The following is a 16,101-nucleotide window of genomic DNA, read 5'->3' as shown; positions in this document are numbered from 1 at the left end:
GGGAGAAAATGACTTACTAAAAGTCATAATACGGGTTTAGGCCGCACCCGCAAACCAAGAAAGAGAGTCCACTTCACAAGACCAAAAGAAGGTTCATCTCAAAACCATATGTCAATAGGAGGAGTAGCCCCCAAACCTTATAAAGTGTTTTACTCTCTCTTCTTTTCTCATTGTGGGACACTTATATGTGTTATTTGGTACGATATAGTTCAACAGAAAATTCGGTGAAAGGTAGTATATTACAACATTTTACATTTTAATAGGTAGTTAATTTTAACATTTTTTTACTCTATAGTTTCTCGCAAAATCTGTACTTTAATAGGTAGTTTTTGCAACAAATTCTTCAGGAGCAGGGGATCCCCGTGGAGGATCCTCTCAATGTAGAAAGAGCAGTCGACTCCTATTTACAACGGAGTACTTTCCCCGTCCGACTTGCATGTGTGTGTTAAGAATCTAGCTAGCGTCGACATCGAGGTGCAACGACAAATAATCTTTTAAATTATTAATTATCGGTAGCTAGCAGTCAATTAACAAACCAGGCTAACGAATTTGATGAAGTTGCTCATTATTAATTCAAAATGTAGCAAGCTTTAAAGTTGATAGAATTGACACAGTTGCATACGTGAAGGTCATGATCTTTACATTGAGTGCATACTGCATATGGTCTTCGCCAAAGTATTGTTTGTCTTCACAAACAATGGTCATAAAGTGAAAGAAAGTCAACCAACAATTAAGCTCACTCACTAATCCATCAGTATCTTCAACTTGGATTTTCATAATTAAGAATATCTCCAAAAAAAAAAAAAAAAAAAAAAAAAAAAAAAAAAAAAGCATTAATTGAGTGACACTTACTAAAAAGGAAATTTCTTCAAAACTTTAAAATTAGAAAGTTGCTACTTTTTGTAATCAAGAAACAACAATTTGTTTGGCGATTGACCCGATTGTCAAAGGACAGAATTTGTAACCGACTAACAAGACCCACTTGTAATTATACGGAAAGAAATAGGGTGTTTATATGACAATTGGTGTTGTCGCGCTAATATATACACTTTCTTTCTTATTTTTCAGCTCTTTTCTAGTTGACACGTTTATTTTATCATATTTGTCAATGCACAATAAAAAAGATTCAAATAAACCTCACATGACTATGTAATTTTGTCATAAATAAAATCACAATCAATAGTTTAAGTATAATTTTTGAATAGCATTATTTTAAATCAAAACATGTCAACTAAAAAAAAAAACTGAAGAGGTAGTAGACAAAAGTTTTGAAAGCGTTCAAGATAGGCTACTTATTTAAAACACATTATCTGAGTCTATTCTTGATCTTTAAATTATCTCTATATTCTCTAATATGCCTTTCATGTCTCAAAAAGTCACAAATTGTAGTCAGCTTAAAGTAAAAGTCAACTTGCTTGACAAATTCCCGCCAAACTTTATCATAATTTAGATAGCTAATCCATTCATTCATCAGTCCACCATATTCCAAAGTATCCAAACCCAAAAAAAAACATTGCCTTGATTTTTTTAATTTTTTTTTTTTAAAAAAACTCTAAATGCCAATTTTTCATTTTCATTCTACAATGATTTCACGTTCATTACCATTTCTAGTCCTCTGGCTATCAATTTCGCTAACCTCGGCTCAACCCACGGGTGAAGATCTTGCTAGGTTCTCTTGTAACAATACCCTAGGCACCTACAACGAAACCAGTGCTTACGCCACGAACCTTGAAAACCTTCTTACTGCCCTAATCACCAACAACTTAGAAAATTGTGGCTTCTTCAACCTCACTGCAGGGGACACTAGCAATGATACGGTCAATGTCATTGCCCTTCGCGGTGACCTTAAATCATCCGATTGCATGGCCTGCCTAGTCAATGCCGCTAGGTGGATCCAGGTAGATTGTCCTAACAAATTTGAAGCAATTGGATGGTACAATGATTGCATGTTTCGATACTCCCCACGTTCGATCTTTGGCACCATGGAGCCATTGCCGGGTGATGGGCTAAATAGTATAGGCAATACGTCTGATCCTGTCAGGTTAGTTCGAACTACGTCTATCGAATACAATATCTATATTCTCATAAGACAAGTATATTTACCTTCAGCTTGTAATTTTAGCTTCTCCATAAATATATATACCCCGTGCATTGTTTTGACTTTTTACAGTATTCATCTATTAATATTGAATATACTTCTTGACGTATATAAAAATAACTAAAATATTATATATTGCTATGTACCCTTTAGATTTAAGGTATTTTGAGAAAATAACGTTTGTAGAATTATAATTTATTATGTTCAACTTTGTGTATTGCATCAGGTCGTCGTTGGAAGATGTTAAAATTATTGTAAACATATTATTGTTAAACGATGTAACGTAATATTAATCTATATATGTTATTACTAACACTTTCTTCAAATCCGATCACAGTTTCCGGGAAACTCTAGGGACATTGCTTCGGAGTTTACAAGCCAATGCTGTGGCAGGGAATTCTTTGAAGAAATATGCTCAAGGGTCTGCAAAATTGAATCCTTTGTACGAGGTTTTCGCCTATGTGCAATGCACGCCAGATTTATCGAATGCTCAAGGTGTATAAAGATTACACTCAATTTTCTTGCGACGTGTTGTGCCGATAACTTATGGGCCATCCTTTTACGGCCAAATTGTATGCTAAGGTTTGGAAATTATGAGTTCTATACCCCTACTTATGATTAATGTTCGTCTCTGCCACCCCCTTCATCGCAACCCTCGTTGGACAATGCATCTTCGCCGTCTCAAGGTAAGTTATGGTCTCATTACCAATGGCTCACTTATAAACTATTAAGCCATTGCAAATGGCGTTATCAAATTTTTTATTTTAGACTTGAAAATGTTTTGATTTAATTACTTCCCCAAATCCTATGTACATGGGCGTCTTAAGATAACATTGATAAAACGAAGAGTTAGAACCCCTTACAAACCCTAACAAAATGTCATTCTAATCTTCTACCTCTGTTTCTTATTAGTTTCAACAAAGGAGTATTATTTGTGAGACATAAAGAAAAAAAATGTTGCAACTAATAAGAAATGGAGGTAGTAAAACTAATTGTCAATACCATATCAACCCTCGACTTCTAACAGGATAGCTCTCATGTGCAAAATACAATGGGATTCGATAAAGAGACCTTGATTACCAGTGGCGGAGCCACATTGTCCTAAGTGGGGTCCTTTGACCCCACATAAATTTGCTAAATAAAAATTTTCAAGTGTAAAATTTTGAATTTTGTCATATTTTCTATCAAAATTTGACCATTTGATCCTAATAGATTTTAAACAAAAGTATTTTGACCCCACTTGATTGTATTTCTAAATTCGCCACTATTGATTACAGATAATTACGACATTTCATTAAAAAAACACTTTGAATTTTCATGGAGCAGATCAAGACAAGGATGCAGTGTACTACTTAATCCGAGCGGGAATTCCGGTCCTTGGCGTCTTATCATTGCTTCTCAGCATTATTACTTTCGACAAGTGTAAGAACAGGAAGTAAAACCAGCATCAAGGTAAAAGTGCACACCCAAATGCTTTAACAGACAAACATAATATTTACTAAACTTGTTATGATATGAGTATATTCTACGTATATTCTCAATCAATAAACAAATAATCATGTGCAGCTACATAATTTTGCGATGTATTTGGGGTAATTCGATTTGCATTATCCTAGCTGATAACCTCTGAAACCTTTCTTCACAGTTGTCCAAGAATCCGATAACGGAGGTGCCTTGCAATTCAGTTTAGAAACAATAAAACAAGCAACACGTAACTTTTCCGATGCTAACAAACTTGGTGAAGGAGGATTTGGTGCTGTTTATTAGGTACGATTTTAAATCAAATTAACCACTCTATGAGAGGGTTTTGAGGGTTATTATTATATACAAAGTACTTCATATATAATTAATTTCTCGGGCATAGGGCGAGCTTTCAAATGGACAACAAGTGGCTGTTAAGAGGCTTTCTAAGGATCGAAAATCTGGACAAGGTCATGACAAATTTTACTAATGAAGTTCACTTATTAGCAAAGCTTCAACACGGAAATCTGGTTAGATTGTTGGGATTTTGCTTAGAAGGCGATGAAAGTTTGCTAGTTTACGAGTTTATGTCCAACACTAGTCTTAAAAAATTCCTGTTTGGTATGTCTTCTTTACACCAACTTTTATTTCATTTCCTTGTCATATTATACTAGTACTACTTCATGTAGTATAGCAAATACATATGAAACTTTAAGTGGTTGTTTGGTTGATATGAAGTGTAACATACTTTTGGAAATCTTAATTGCCTTATATTTGTTTCAATTTTCTAAGTACAAGAATATAAGATATAATGCAACATTGGAAGCTAAATGTTATAGAAAAACTCCCAATAGCTTAAAGTTTATGTGATCTTTTGAACATCTTACATATCAAACTAGGCGCAAATATCTGGATTGGGATACAAGATTAAAGATCATAATGGGAATTGCCAGAGGAATTTTGTACCTTCACGAAGACTCCCGTCTCAAGATCATACACCGAAATCTTAAAGCAAGCAATGTCTTGCTAGATGAGGAGATGAATCCTAAGATAGCAGACTTTGGCATGGCAAGATTAATCAAATTAGACCAAACACACGCCAGTACCATCAAAGTTGTTGGAACCTAGTAAGTCCTTGATCTTCGAAATACTTCTTAATATGTCCCTCTCATATATGCTAGAGTGTTGCGGATCAGACTTCTTAATCAATGTTAACGAATTATGTCTTGTAGTGGATACATCGCACCAAAGTACGCAATGTCCGCCGTGCTATCAGTCAGGTCTGATGTCTATAGCTTTGGGGTGATACTTTTGGAGATTATAAGCGGACAAAGCAACTTATTTAACCAACATCTTGGAGGAGACAACCTTCTAAGTCGCGTAAGATAATTACTACTAATTCTTGCATAGTCCTTTTTCCTTGCAAATAAGAATTCTAATCCTATAGATTCGCTAAATTATTTTAGGCACGGCGACTTTGTAGCACAGGAGCTGTAATGGAATTAGTTGATCCAGAACTAGGCACACTACAAGAAAATCTTTTGGCAACAACAGCTAGTTTTCATCAACGACTTTTCGTCGTTATGAGAAGGTCCGTGACCAAAGGTTTCTGCAACAACAAATTTTTGTTGCTAATAATATATTTTTGACAACGACTTTTTTGTTGCAAAAGTTCGCTCGTTGCCATTTCCACACCGTCTGTCTAAAGTGTATACAATACGTTTTGCAACAAGAATTTTCGTTTCCATTAAATTTATTTTTGCAACAGCAAATGTAGTTGCGAATAATTATTTTTGGTGACAACTTATTTTGTTGTCATAAAAATAATTTTGGTAACAAATTCATACAAGCTAAAAGACAAGAATTTGTGAAAGAATTCATACATGCAAAGATTTGAGCTGCCGAATTTGGGTTTTTGTGACCAAAATCTCCGTTGATTCCTTCGATGCACTTGTACTCTCTGCTCCTAGTTTCTGAAATTTGAAAAACCCACTTCAGTTTGAGGTCCATTTCAACAATATAATCACATAGATACACGAATTAGAGAAGAAATAGGTGAAGAACTTACTCATATGTGAAATGCTATGGCGGGAGGTTAGGGACGAGGGAAAGTTGAGGTGAGGGAAAGTCTAGGAAAATGAAATGTAGATCTAAAGGTAAAACCCTCAAAAAAGTTATTTTGTTTTAATTTTAAAAAAAATATTAGGAACATCTTTGACAACAATAAAAAGTTGTAGCCGTAATTTTTTTATATTACTGTAACAATAAGTCATGTTGCCATTTAAAATATTATTTACCGCAACAGATAGCTTGTTATTAAAAATGGCTCTTTTTTTGGGGTGAACCCGCGTCATGAAACTTGTGGAGGGAAAGTGCAATTTTATCTATGCTAACAACTTTTAGTAACAACCAAAATTTTTTGTTATTAATTATTATTTTTCAGCTACAAAAATTCCTATTGTTGCAAAAAGTTGTTGCCAAAAACCAATTTTCTTGTAGTGGCACAAACTACTCAAAAAACAACGTAATGAGATGCATAGAAGTAGGGTTGCATTGTGTCCAAGAGGATGCTTCGAGCAGACCTAATATGGCTTTAGTTGTTGTGGTGCTTAGCAGCAACTCCACGGATTTCCCATCTTCAACTGCTTCAACGTCGTCTTCAAATATAGACGATGACCAAGATCGTAGTGCACCTTGGAGACGCGGATTTGGTAATCTAGAAAGTGAACCTAACTATGATCAGAACTTCTTACCTATTGGAGAGACACTTGCTCCATCGTTGAACATCCTTAACAAACCAAGTTTTATCGCCCCTACCAATTCATTCTATAAATTCCTATCTGAAAGTGTATATGTACTGCGTTATTCTCACTTGTAAGTTTGTTACATTAGTGGCAATTTCTCAAAGATAAGATAAAAGGCAGAATCAAGTGTGTTCCTGTTGCAAATTTGGTAGTTAGAAACTACTCTAGTCTTTTAGGTCATGTAATGCACAGGTCAATAAAAGTCAAACCAAGAAAAAATATACTTAAATTATACAAAGTATTTTATGAGAAATTAAGAGAAATGGATGAACATTAAAAGATAATGGTAACAGATCAAGTCATAAAGGATACGATATAAACATCACCACTGATGCTTAAAGTATGTCTATGACTGGAGCATTAAAAATTGATATGAAATTTTCTAATGTGTTAGGTTTTAGAAAATTATGTTCAAGTATGTATATGACTGGAGCATTAAAAATTGATTATAAAAGAGAGAGATAGCATAAATCAACGCATAACCGAATTTAGTTTAATAGTTAAGAGATTTAACTGCTACCAAAAACAGAATCATCCATTGTTGATCCTTTCATCCTGAAACAGAGCTTCTTTTACTAAGGAGGCTTAAACACTAACTTCAAGGCCCATGGGAGATCTGCGTGCGAGGAAGGGATAACAGCTCAAGCTTACGCAACGGGAGGGTGAAAGACATCTTGTGAGGTATCAAAAGCAGCTTGAGGCACAAATTGCCAAAAGGGGACACCGGAGTAATTAACCAGGGGCATCAGTTTGCCACCAACTGCTTGACAGGGGATAGCATATGAAGTTGGAACTGAGGTAGGATGGAAATGTAAGCTAGGACAATAACCAACAAACTTAATTCGATGCTCCAGCTTCTCTTTCTCTGACACTAACCTATGCTTTTCAGCGTGAAGGGCTTTCTTCTCCGCCTGCATTAGTACAAAGTGCAGATAATTAAGACTCCAACATCCTTGATAAAGAGCACTAAGAAATTAAGGAATCTAATAATATACGAAGTATTATTTGGTATCAGGGCTGATTTGTGAGATAATTGCTTGGCTAGCAGGCTGATGTATAATCCTTAATTTGTTCAATTACAGATCAAAGCAAATATAAAAGAGTGAACCTTCAATTCATTGATCTTTTCTTTTAATTTTCCATTCTGGCTGGTTAAGTTACTAGTTTCTTCACGTAACAGCTTTACTTGCCGAATAGCATCAGTTAGTATAGCGGCTTTGTCAAGCTTGGGTGGTGTTCCAGACTCCAAAATTTCATTTAACTCAAGGAACCTACCAACAAAATGGTAATAAGTACATTGAGAAAAAGATAGGCAAAATGAGATCAGAATCCCTCAAATAGAACTGTACATGCCTTTCATTTAGATGATCTCTTTGTTGTTTCTCATGGCAAGCTTTGGAGCTGCTTGATGCAGTGACTGATTACACACAGACCCTGGAGTTGAATAGCGAAGAATTGTTAGAAGAAATGAATATTAATAGAAGAATACAATTCTTAAGATGCTTAATGACAAAATGACCAAGTACCTTTTCCTGCAGCAGTCATCAAAACCATACAAACCCTCACTATAATCTTGAGTGGCTGCACTGCATGGACAAAAAGAAAGCAAACTCAAATATATTGTATATGATCAACAAAAATAATTCCCAAGATACCTTACTTGAATCAGACTTTGTGTGGACTAACTCATTTCCACAAAGTATTCTTGCTTTGGCAAAACTAGATTTGATTCGAATAATAGCCCAAGAGGAACAGCTCAATGGTGCAGAAGAACAGAACAACAAGATCTTTAAACTAATACAAAACTATTGCCTAAAATAAGTACATCCAAGGACCAAATAGTTTATCATCTACAAAAGTTCAACTTGCTAATATATGCTAAAACAAAAAATATTGCGATCCAAAGATTCCAAACAGCAACAGTAATTAAATGGATAAAGTGAACAAACCTATGGAAGGTGGAGCTGGGATAAGAATCAAAACGAGCAATAGGCCAAGGAACATCAGGCTGCATGACAGAAGAGTCACAACAGGTGCTTGATATCATCAAGAAGACAGCAAATCCAGTTGAGATCAATGTCCTCTTCAAGAGACTCCTTTCTTTAACCTTACTCTGACTGGGAAACACCAGAATCTCACTACAGCTTTCCGGTGTATTATTGCAGAAAATTATTCTTTTTTTCTTTATTAGTATGTAGTATACAAGTACTAGTCAATACATTGATGCATGGGAAATAGAAAATTTTGTTATTTTGTGGGGCTATATGGAGAAAGGGGAAAGAATACACTATTATCAATCAACAAAAGAATTTTTAAAAAAGAGTGTGTTAGAGACTTTTTTAGAAGGAAAAGGTTTATCTGTTTATGCAGAATCTACGACACAGTCAGAATGACCAACCAGGTAGGCAGGTATGGCATAAACTTTCAGATATGGCACAATTGCAGCACATTATATCAACATAAAATAGATTCTATAGTCCTATTCTGGTAACTGTCTACAAAAGTAAACAGAATAAAAGAAATGTTCTGCCAATGAGCTGTAGGTCAGATATTAGTTGAATGGTCTGTTATTAGATCATTCAATGATCCCTGAGAGTTGCATTTCTACTGGGAGTGTGGAGGCCTTAAGCTTCCACTGAATACTTTATGTGGGATGTCAAAGTCAGCATCAAGAGTTGGTTACTACTAACATATAATGACATCTAATCACCATAACCGACTAAGAAGCCTCTGCAATGGGTCAAGAAAGATAGTTAGCAGAGATGACATCCAAAGCAACCTAATAACCATAACAGACTAATAGGCTTCTGTAAGAAGCCAGGACAGATGACACACCATATGCAAGTGAACTTTGGAGTCCATGCACAATGGCATTTCTTTGTTTCACACTACTATTATATTCAAAGGTAAACTGGACTATGTCAAGATAATTGCAAGTAACCAGGAGGATTCAGGACAAAGGATGTACAAATTGGGTAGAGCCCTTAGGCCTCTTACTCTATATCAAAATAAAAAGGGGAAACTGATACAACACTGTACAGGTATAATTCAGAAAGAAATGTGAAGTACGGTATATTAAAACTTTCAAGCACAATGAGTATGACTTATAAGAAGATTGTCTGATACATTCATATGTTAAAAATGCTGGATGTATCAAAGAACACCAGAAGCAATCAGGATTCAAGAATGCATAAATCCCTCAAGTCAGAACTCAGTAAGAATACATTAGTCAAAATCTCAAAAGATTAGGTTGTGTGGCAAAAATGAAGTTTATAACCTAAGCAGGGCATTTATAGCAGAATCTACACAAGAGAACTTCCAGGAACCAGCTACATGAGACAACCAACATAGATAGATCGAGGATACTTCCTTTGCAGTTGAGGCCATTGCACATATAGTTGATCAGCCATTCTTAGTTTGTAGAGCAACAAGCCACTCAAAGAGAGTCTTTTTACTCTTGCAATACTCTCCACATAGAATATTGATGACCATCTTATCCCTAGTACCTGCAGTAGCGATAGAATCTACTGATAAATCTCAAACTAATTAAAATGACATGACGACATGATGTCATATACTCATATTAGTCACAAATCACAATTTTGATATAGGTCCAGTAAAGAGCTCACCTTAAACATAAAGGCAATTGCACATAATGGTATACAAGTTCCAGGGCCATTACAGAGAATCTAGCAGAAAATATTAAACAATATACCAAATATCAATAAACAACACAGGTTATAATTGCCAAAAAAGTTGAGAGGGTTAAATAGATATATACCACTTGAGGTCTGATTTTAATCATTAACCACAGTGCATGAGCAATGGCAATGAGGGTTGTCCCAACAGAAGTTATATATGACTGACCAACTTCTCGACTTCTATATATCTGCATGTACTGTGCTGTATTCATCCCATTCTGTAATGAATTCAGAATCAGGCAAGAGTCTCCTTCAAATAAAAGGGAAGTTGCAAAGATCGTAGAAGCAACAACATCCATACAGGAAAGAAAGTTAGCCTTAGACAGTGTAAGTAAAGAGCATGCTTGAAGCACTGAGGTGTGATGCAAGAGATATAAATAGGCACTTCCAGAGATCAAAGTGCACCTCAAGAAATCACATTAGGTTAAAGTTGCTTATAGCTTTTAAAAGAAAAAGAAAAAATAAATCTTTACAAATGCTTTTGTTCTGTTTTGTAGCAGGTGGAGCTAAGAAGCATTATTGTGAAAATTCAGTGAGCATGTAACTCACATAGTAATTGTTTAGCCATACAACATATAACCTTCATGTGATTTATGCCTTATTTTAGTACTTTATCTAGTTAAGTGTCTTTTGTCTTGCCTAATACCTAGCCTTTAAGAATCTGTTATTTCACTATGCTACCTACGTTAAAAACAACAATTAATAGTCATGTAGACGGGTGATAAATCTTCATAATTTGATACAAGTATGCGGTCAATTGGTAGACCATCTCAAGGTCTCAAAGAGAGCAGCAGGTGAGACCAACAAGTTTTTTTTTTTTTTAAACTGGCAGACCACCAAGTCTAAAATAGCAATAAAGTGCTAATCGTGAAGCAAGTTATGTACAGTTTATTTAAGGAAAATATGAGAAGAGTGATGCATGCCATTAAGTCAAACATTCATACGGCAGTAAGCAGTATAAAAAATAATTTCTTCCACCAGATCCAAATCAACACATTGTGTCCAACAAAGCACATCAAGGCAGAGAAAAATAACCACATGTACAAGTACACTCCTCACCACAAAATCTACATGTTAGGTTCATAAACTCATACGAAGTATAACTTTATAATTCACAAATCATAAACTCTATAGAGGCAAAAAAAAATCTGAAGACCATAGAATACATGAAGGCTAATATGGACAAACAATTAACAAACCTCAATCAAGAATAATATGGCTTTCCACCCAAAAAAATCACAAGAAAGACATGCTATTGGCTACATCAGTACGTTCATACCCACCATATCTGACTCAACAGTAAATACAGAGTAACAAATATTCAAATGTTCAAAATTCAATATTCAAATGGCATTCACAGTGCAGGAACCACATGCTGATAAGAACACTATTACTACAATAAAAGCTCACTCATAAAGTATTTTCCTAATGTATAATAACATGGCTAACAGTCATACTTCAAGTTTCACAGTGCAGCAGCTGTAAGTTGATAAACACATTACTACTAAAATAAAAGCTCACTAGCACTCTCCAAAATTTAATCTTATTGGCTAACTCTTTAAAATATATGTGAGCTTATGCAATATGCATCTACCTTTTTCCTTGGTAGTTATAAGCCTAATGTATCCTTTCAGTGCTTCAGCAAGCAAGTTAACCCTTATCTCATGAAAACTCTTACAAATTATAAATACTGAGCAGTTCTATATCTTTCTACATCAATAAAACCATCAAAGTTGCTATGCTCATACAATATTCTCCAATGTGCTTAATAGCAAGGATTGAAAAAGAGGTAACCTGCACTATTCCAGTTCCCACATGGTGATTGTCTAAGTATCCTTGCATGATCAATCTATGAAAATGAATGTGAATGAGATGTACTCATGCTTGAGAATTTTGTAACCTCTCACCAAGCAAACAGTCTCAATTCACATTCTAACTTTCTCCAATAAACAATGTAATTTACATAACCTTTAGCAAAGATTTAAACTAACTGATTCCAAATCACTCAATAATCACAAAGCCAAGTGACAGAAAGGAATAGGCCCTAGGAGGTGTCAAGGGTTTAAATTTTCTTGATGCTTAACATTTGCAAAAGGAGAATTAAGCCCAAATCTAGCCCCAAGTCCCAACACCCACAGAGGCACAGAGAACAGGAAAACACAGAATGCTGTGTTTGCAATTCAGCCGTCGGACCTGTTTGCAATGAAAGAAGACACTTCATAAAATCTACAATATGTTTAGTTAAAACCCCAATTAATAAGTCAATCCTGATGTCTAATCCCATCTCTGTTCTACTACACTAATCACAGAAGAAGCCAGCAACATATTATATAACGACATACATGAAAATATGAAATGACCATAAAGGTGGCGTTAGACTTATGTGGGTGCTACTTACAACATCAGGTATACTACAGTAATAAGAGTTCATGAGTGAGACCTTCTAATGGAAAGTATAGCACAAAAGTAAGCTGCAGAAAACAGGAAAAAGTGGCAGCAGAAATATAATTACCTCATTATCCGAGGAGCTCTCGAATATTCGAGCTTTTTGCAGACTCATATCATCAGTAGCAGCAGCTATGTAATATCTAGGCATAAACCTGTCCTTTTGTAATGCCAACAAAAGATTAATCATCTCAGCAGTGTGACCACCTTCAAGCATAACAACAGACACATATAATCAGGTGAAGTATATTACAGATCAATCCCAATAAGTTCAAGCAAAAACTATGTCTTATGCCTTAATTTCAAATACTGTAATAAAAATCTAAATTTTGCCAAATTGATTTGAACCCATTATACCATCATCAGCTAACCATACAATATGAATAAAAAACACAAGCAAAAAATATCAAAAATGCAGATATACATCAGATAAAATACGAAAAGAAATTTAAAAAATTAGCAATTTTAACAAATTTAGATCAATAAGTTAACCTGAACCAAGAACAATGAGAGTACTAAGAGGTTTAATAGTAGTAGGTCGTAATGATTTGCCGCATCGATGAAGAACATACAACAATCGAACTTGAATCAATGTCAAAACAGTCACTACAATAGCTACGATTCCGTTTGATTCCGCCATTGATGTTAACCACTGATTCTCTCTCAACATCGTCAAAATCACCCAACTAAAATCACAAATTGATACGAAATAAACCCTAGAATCACAAGGAAACAATCAAATTGCACCTCAATTTCTGAAATTCAGAACAAAATATGATGAATTTTGCACAATTGGCATCATTTCTCAGTTTTTGATTTAGTTTTTCCAGAATTTTGATGTGTAGAAGAAGATACCTTAGACTGAAGGTTGAAGACTGAATTTCCGGAGCATCGCCGGCGGAAGTCACAGCCGCCGTTGTCAGTCGCCGACGGTGGGAAAGAGAGCGGTTGAGTGGGAGAAGATGAGAGAGTGAGTTTTTGGATACTGCAAATCTGCAATGTAATAGTCCACTAATATTGAAGCCCAATAAGACCACTACTTTTTCGTTTTTGCCTCTGTTTTTCCTATAGAGTATTAATTATTAGAGTGTAAAGAAAGTCGTAAAAGTTAACATTATTGACGTGATCAAATCTTGACTCTTGAGTTTTAACTTGAATTTCTAATCAATAAAACTAAATGTCATTTATGAATTGGTCTCTGGTTCAATCTTGTTTATACGTGTAGATATGATAAATTTGGGGTAAAGAGTTTGTTATATTCCTAATAAGACGAGCTAATAATTAAAATATACTCGTTTTTTGTTTTTTGTTTTTCATATACTTTGTATATATTTTACGAGTTAATACAAATTGAAGGTAATGAAGTTTGACAAAAATTGCACAAAAGGTACTGAAGTTTGAGAAGTTGTATTTAGAGTACTTAACCTATTACAGCAGGTAAAACATCCAAGTGGTAACTTGCTCCAACCAATTTCCCCCTTTTATTTCCTTTTTATTTAAAAAAAAAAAATTAAAAAAAATAATAAATAAAAAAGCTTCATTTCCTTCATCACCATTCACCAACTCTCAACTTTCTCTCTCCTCCATTACTGCAACAAAAATCCTTCATTTCCTCTATTTTCTCTCTCCTTAGAAAACCTTCAATTTAGAAGCAGCAAATAAAAAAATTAAAAAAAAAAAATTCATAAGCAGCAATTAAATTTTTTATTTTTTATTATTTTTTTTTATTGAAATTCTAACATTCCTGAATTAATTGGTAGATTAATTAAAAGTAGCAGAAACAACTAAATATTCAATTCTTTTGAGATTGAATTGAGGTTAAATGATTACTTCTACTACATGAAAAGCAGCACAAGAAATTTCAAACCCATAAATTGAATGAAGATAAGTTAATATGAGAAGTGCAGTGGATTCCATTTGTGGGTTTGTTGATTTGATTTCGCGATGAATTTCTTCAATGGCTTTTGAGAGGAAAGATGAAAGGGGTGTTGATGATTCTGGGGAATGAAGTCGAATTCCTGTGATTAAATCATCTAATGAGCGTTGAAAGAATGAGTCCATTATTGATGAATTCGCCACTGATTAACTGGTTTGAGCTTTTTTATTGATGATTTTGATTTGATGGGGTATTTCAGAATTGTGGGTGTGAAATATCAATCAAGAATATTTGTCTCTCCTTCATTCATGGCTCTTGGCCGAAACATATAGAGCAATACAAGATAAATATAGCAATTATCTTTTGATTATTATCTAGCCTATCTTTGCCAAGTAAATATCCTAACCAAATAATATCAAATCTTTCTAATATATCCTAACACCCCCCCCCCCTCAAGTTGGAGCATGGTGAGGATCGAAAATGCCCAACTTGGACAATAGAAAATTAAACTGTCGCTTGCCAAGAGCCTTCGTAAAGATATCCGCCAACTGAGTATCCGTAGGCACATATGATGGAGCAATAATGCCTTCTATGATGGCATCTCTCACAAAATGACAGTCAACCTCGATGTGTTTGGTTCTTTTATGAAAAACCGGGTTTTTTTGCAATATGGAGAGCCGATTGACTGTCATAAAATAATGGAATAGCTTTGGGATGATGCACTCCAAGATATATAACAAACCTTTTAACCACTTCAATTCACAAGTTGTTGATGTCATAGAACGATATCCGGCCTCTGAAGACGACGTAGAGACTGTTGATTGCTTTTTTGTCTTCCATGAAATAGGAAATTGGCCTAAAAACACTAACCAACATGTCACCGAGTGCCGAGTGAGTGGACAAGTGGCCCTATCTGAGTCACACCACCCTTTAAGTGTCAAGTCGTTGTCTGCTCGAAGCAAAATCCCTTGCCCGGGAGTACCCTTCAAGTATCGTACCATACGCAAGGTCGCGTCCCAATGCTCTATACGCGGACTCTGCATGAACTGAGATAATATGTGCACGGAATAAGTAAGATTTGGCCGTGTCACAGCAAGATAGACCAACCGGCCAACTAGGCGACGGTATGGCTCCGGATTCGCAAGAAAATCACCTGTCGCGTGACCCAATCTGTGATGTTGTTGCATCGGAAAATCACTAGGCTTTGCACCTATCAAACCTGCTTCTGAGATTATGTCTAGCATATATTTACGCTGACAAAAAAATAAACCTGTCGCACTCCGAGCAACCTCAATGCCAAGAAAATATTTCAAGGGCCCCAGATCTTTCATTTTAAAACAATCACCTAAATAGGACTTAAAAGCCAATAATGAAGCAGAATCATTTCCAGAAATAATCAAATCATCAACATAGACCAACACATTAATCTGAACTCGCCCTTGAAAAAATGTAAACAAAGAATAATCAGAGTAGGATTGATGAAACCCATACCCTTTCAGAGCTGCCGTAAGCTTTGCATACCAACAACGGGGAGCCTGCTTCAAACCATATAGTGACTTTTTCAAACGACACACCAACTTGGGATTGTTGCTTTCGAACCCAGGGGGCAACTTCATGTACACCTCTTTGTCAAGATCACCATGTAAAAATGCATTTTGCACATCCATCTGATGTAATTCCCAATTCTTGCAAGCAGCTATAGCCAAGAAAGCTCGA

The 16,101-nt window shown here is 35.2% G+C and overlaps 3 protein-coding genes across 4 annotated transcripts; 1 reads left to right on the top strand and 2 right to left on the bottom strand.

The window, feature by feature from the left end:
- Positions 1 to 1,583: 1,583 nt before the first annotated feature.
- LOC145592303 (uncharacterized) lies at positions 1,584 to 6,437 on the top strand. The gene is made up of 7 exons (XM_081648746.1): positions 1,584 to 2,041; positions 2,325 to 2,381; positions 2,436 to 2,519; positions 4,459 to 4,686; positions 4,792 to 4,939; positions 5,026 to 5,150; positions 6,059 to 6,437. Exons 1-7 carry the CDS (start codon positions 1,584 to 1,586, stop codon positions 6,435 to 6,437), a joined length of 1,479 nt encoding a protein of 492 aa, XP_081504872.1.
- Positions 6,438 to 6,716: 279 nt separating this feature from the next.
- LOC145592302 (transcription factor ILR3-like) lies at positions 6,717 to 8,053 on the bottom strand. The gene is made up of 5 exons (XM_081648745.1): positions 8,050 to 8,053; positions 7,890 to 7,949; positions 7,717 to 7,780; positions 7,472 to 7,634; positions 6,717 to 7,274 (listed from the first exon to the last, which is right to left on the bottom strand). Exons 1-5 carry the CDS (start codon positions 8,051 to 8,053, stop codon positions 7,011 to 7,013), a joined length of 555 nt encoding a protein of 184 aa, XP_081504871.1. The 3' UTR covers positions 6,717 to 7,010.
- Positions 8,054 to 9,410: 1,357 nt separating this feature from the next.
- Positions 9,411 to 13,571, bottom strand: LOC145592492 (UDP-N-acetylglucosamine transferase subunit ALG14-like). Of its 2 annotated transcripts, none has more exons than XM_081648960.1 (6): positions 13,365 to 13,571; positions 13,002 to 13,225; positions 12,577 to 12,716; positions 10,145 to 10,282; positions 9,993 to 10,052; positions 9,411 to 9,869 (listed from the first exon to the last, which is right to left on the bottom strand). In XM_081648960.1, the coding sequence occupies exons 2-6, from the start codon at positions 13,177 to 13,179 to the stop codon at positions 9,693 to 9,695; spliced, it is 693 nt and encodes a 230-aa protein (XP_081505086.1). In that variant the 5' UTR covers positions 13,180 to 13,225; positions 13,365 to 13,571; the 3' UTR covers positions 9,411 to 9,692. The 2 variants fall into 2 exon arrangements, with proteins under 2 accessions (XP_081505086.1, XP_081505087.1); XM_081648961.1 differs by having other exon boundaries at positions 13,002 to 13,195.
- Positions 13,572 to 16,101: the final 2,530 nt, after the last annotated feature.

Source organism: Chenopodium album, chromosome 18, assembly GCF_948465745.1.
Source record: "Chenopodium album chromosome 18, dcCheAlbu1.1, whole genome shotgun sequence".
In the NCBI taxonomy this organism is placed as follows: domain Eukaryota; kingdom Viridiplantae; phylum Streptophyta; class Magnoliopsida; order Caryophyllales; family Amaranthaceae; genus Chenopodium; species Chenopodium album.
Note: the sequence above shows the minus strand (reverse complement) of the source record. Positions and strands in the feature narration are given on the sequence as shown.

Coding starts and splice junctions, on each gene's coding strand:
- LOC145592303 (XM_081648746.1), top strand. CDS start 1,584: ATGATTTCACGTTCATTACCATTTCTAGTCCTCTGGCTATCAATTTCG. Junction 2,042..2,324: donor AATACGTCTGATCCTGTCAG/GTTAGTTCGAAC, acceptor GTATTGCATCAG/GTCGTCGTTGGAAGATGTTA. Junction 5,151..6,058: donor CTTTTCGTCGTTATGAGAAG/GTCCGTGACCAA, acceptor ATTTTCTTGTAG/TGGCACAAACTACTCAAAAA.
- LOC145592302 (XM_081648745.1), bottom strand. Junction 7,781..7,889: donor GATGACTGCTGCAGGAAAAG/GTACTTGGTCAT, acceptor GTGTGTAATCAG/TCACTGCATCAAGCAGCTCC. Junction 7,635..7,716: donor AGAGATCATCTAAATGAAAG/GCATGTACAGTT, acceptor TTTTGTTGGTAG/GTTCCTTGAGTTAAATGAAA.
- LOC145592492 (XM_081648960.1), bottom strand. CDS start 13,179: ATGTTGAGAGAGAATCAGTGGTTAACATCAATGGCGGAATCAAACGGA. Junction 12,717..13,001: donor TCTCATTGTTCTTGGTTCAG/GTTAACTTATTG, acceptor TTATGCTTGAAG/GTGGTCACACTGCTGAGATG. Junction 10,283..12,576: donor AGAGCTCCTCGGATAATGAG/GTAATTATATTT, acceptor AATTCATTACAG/AATGGGATGAATACAGCACA.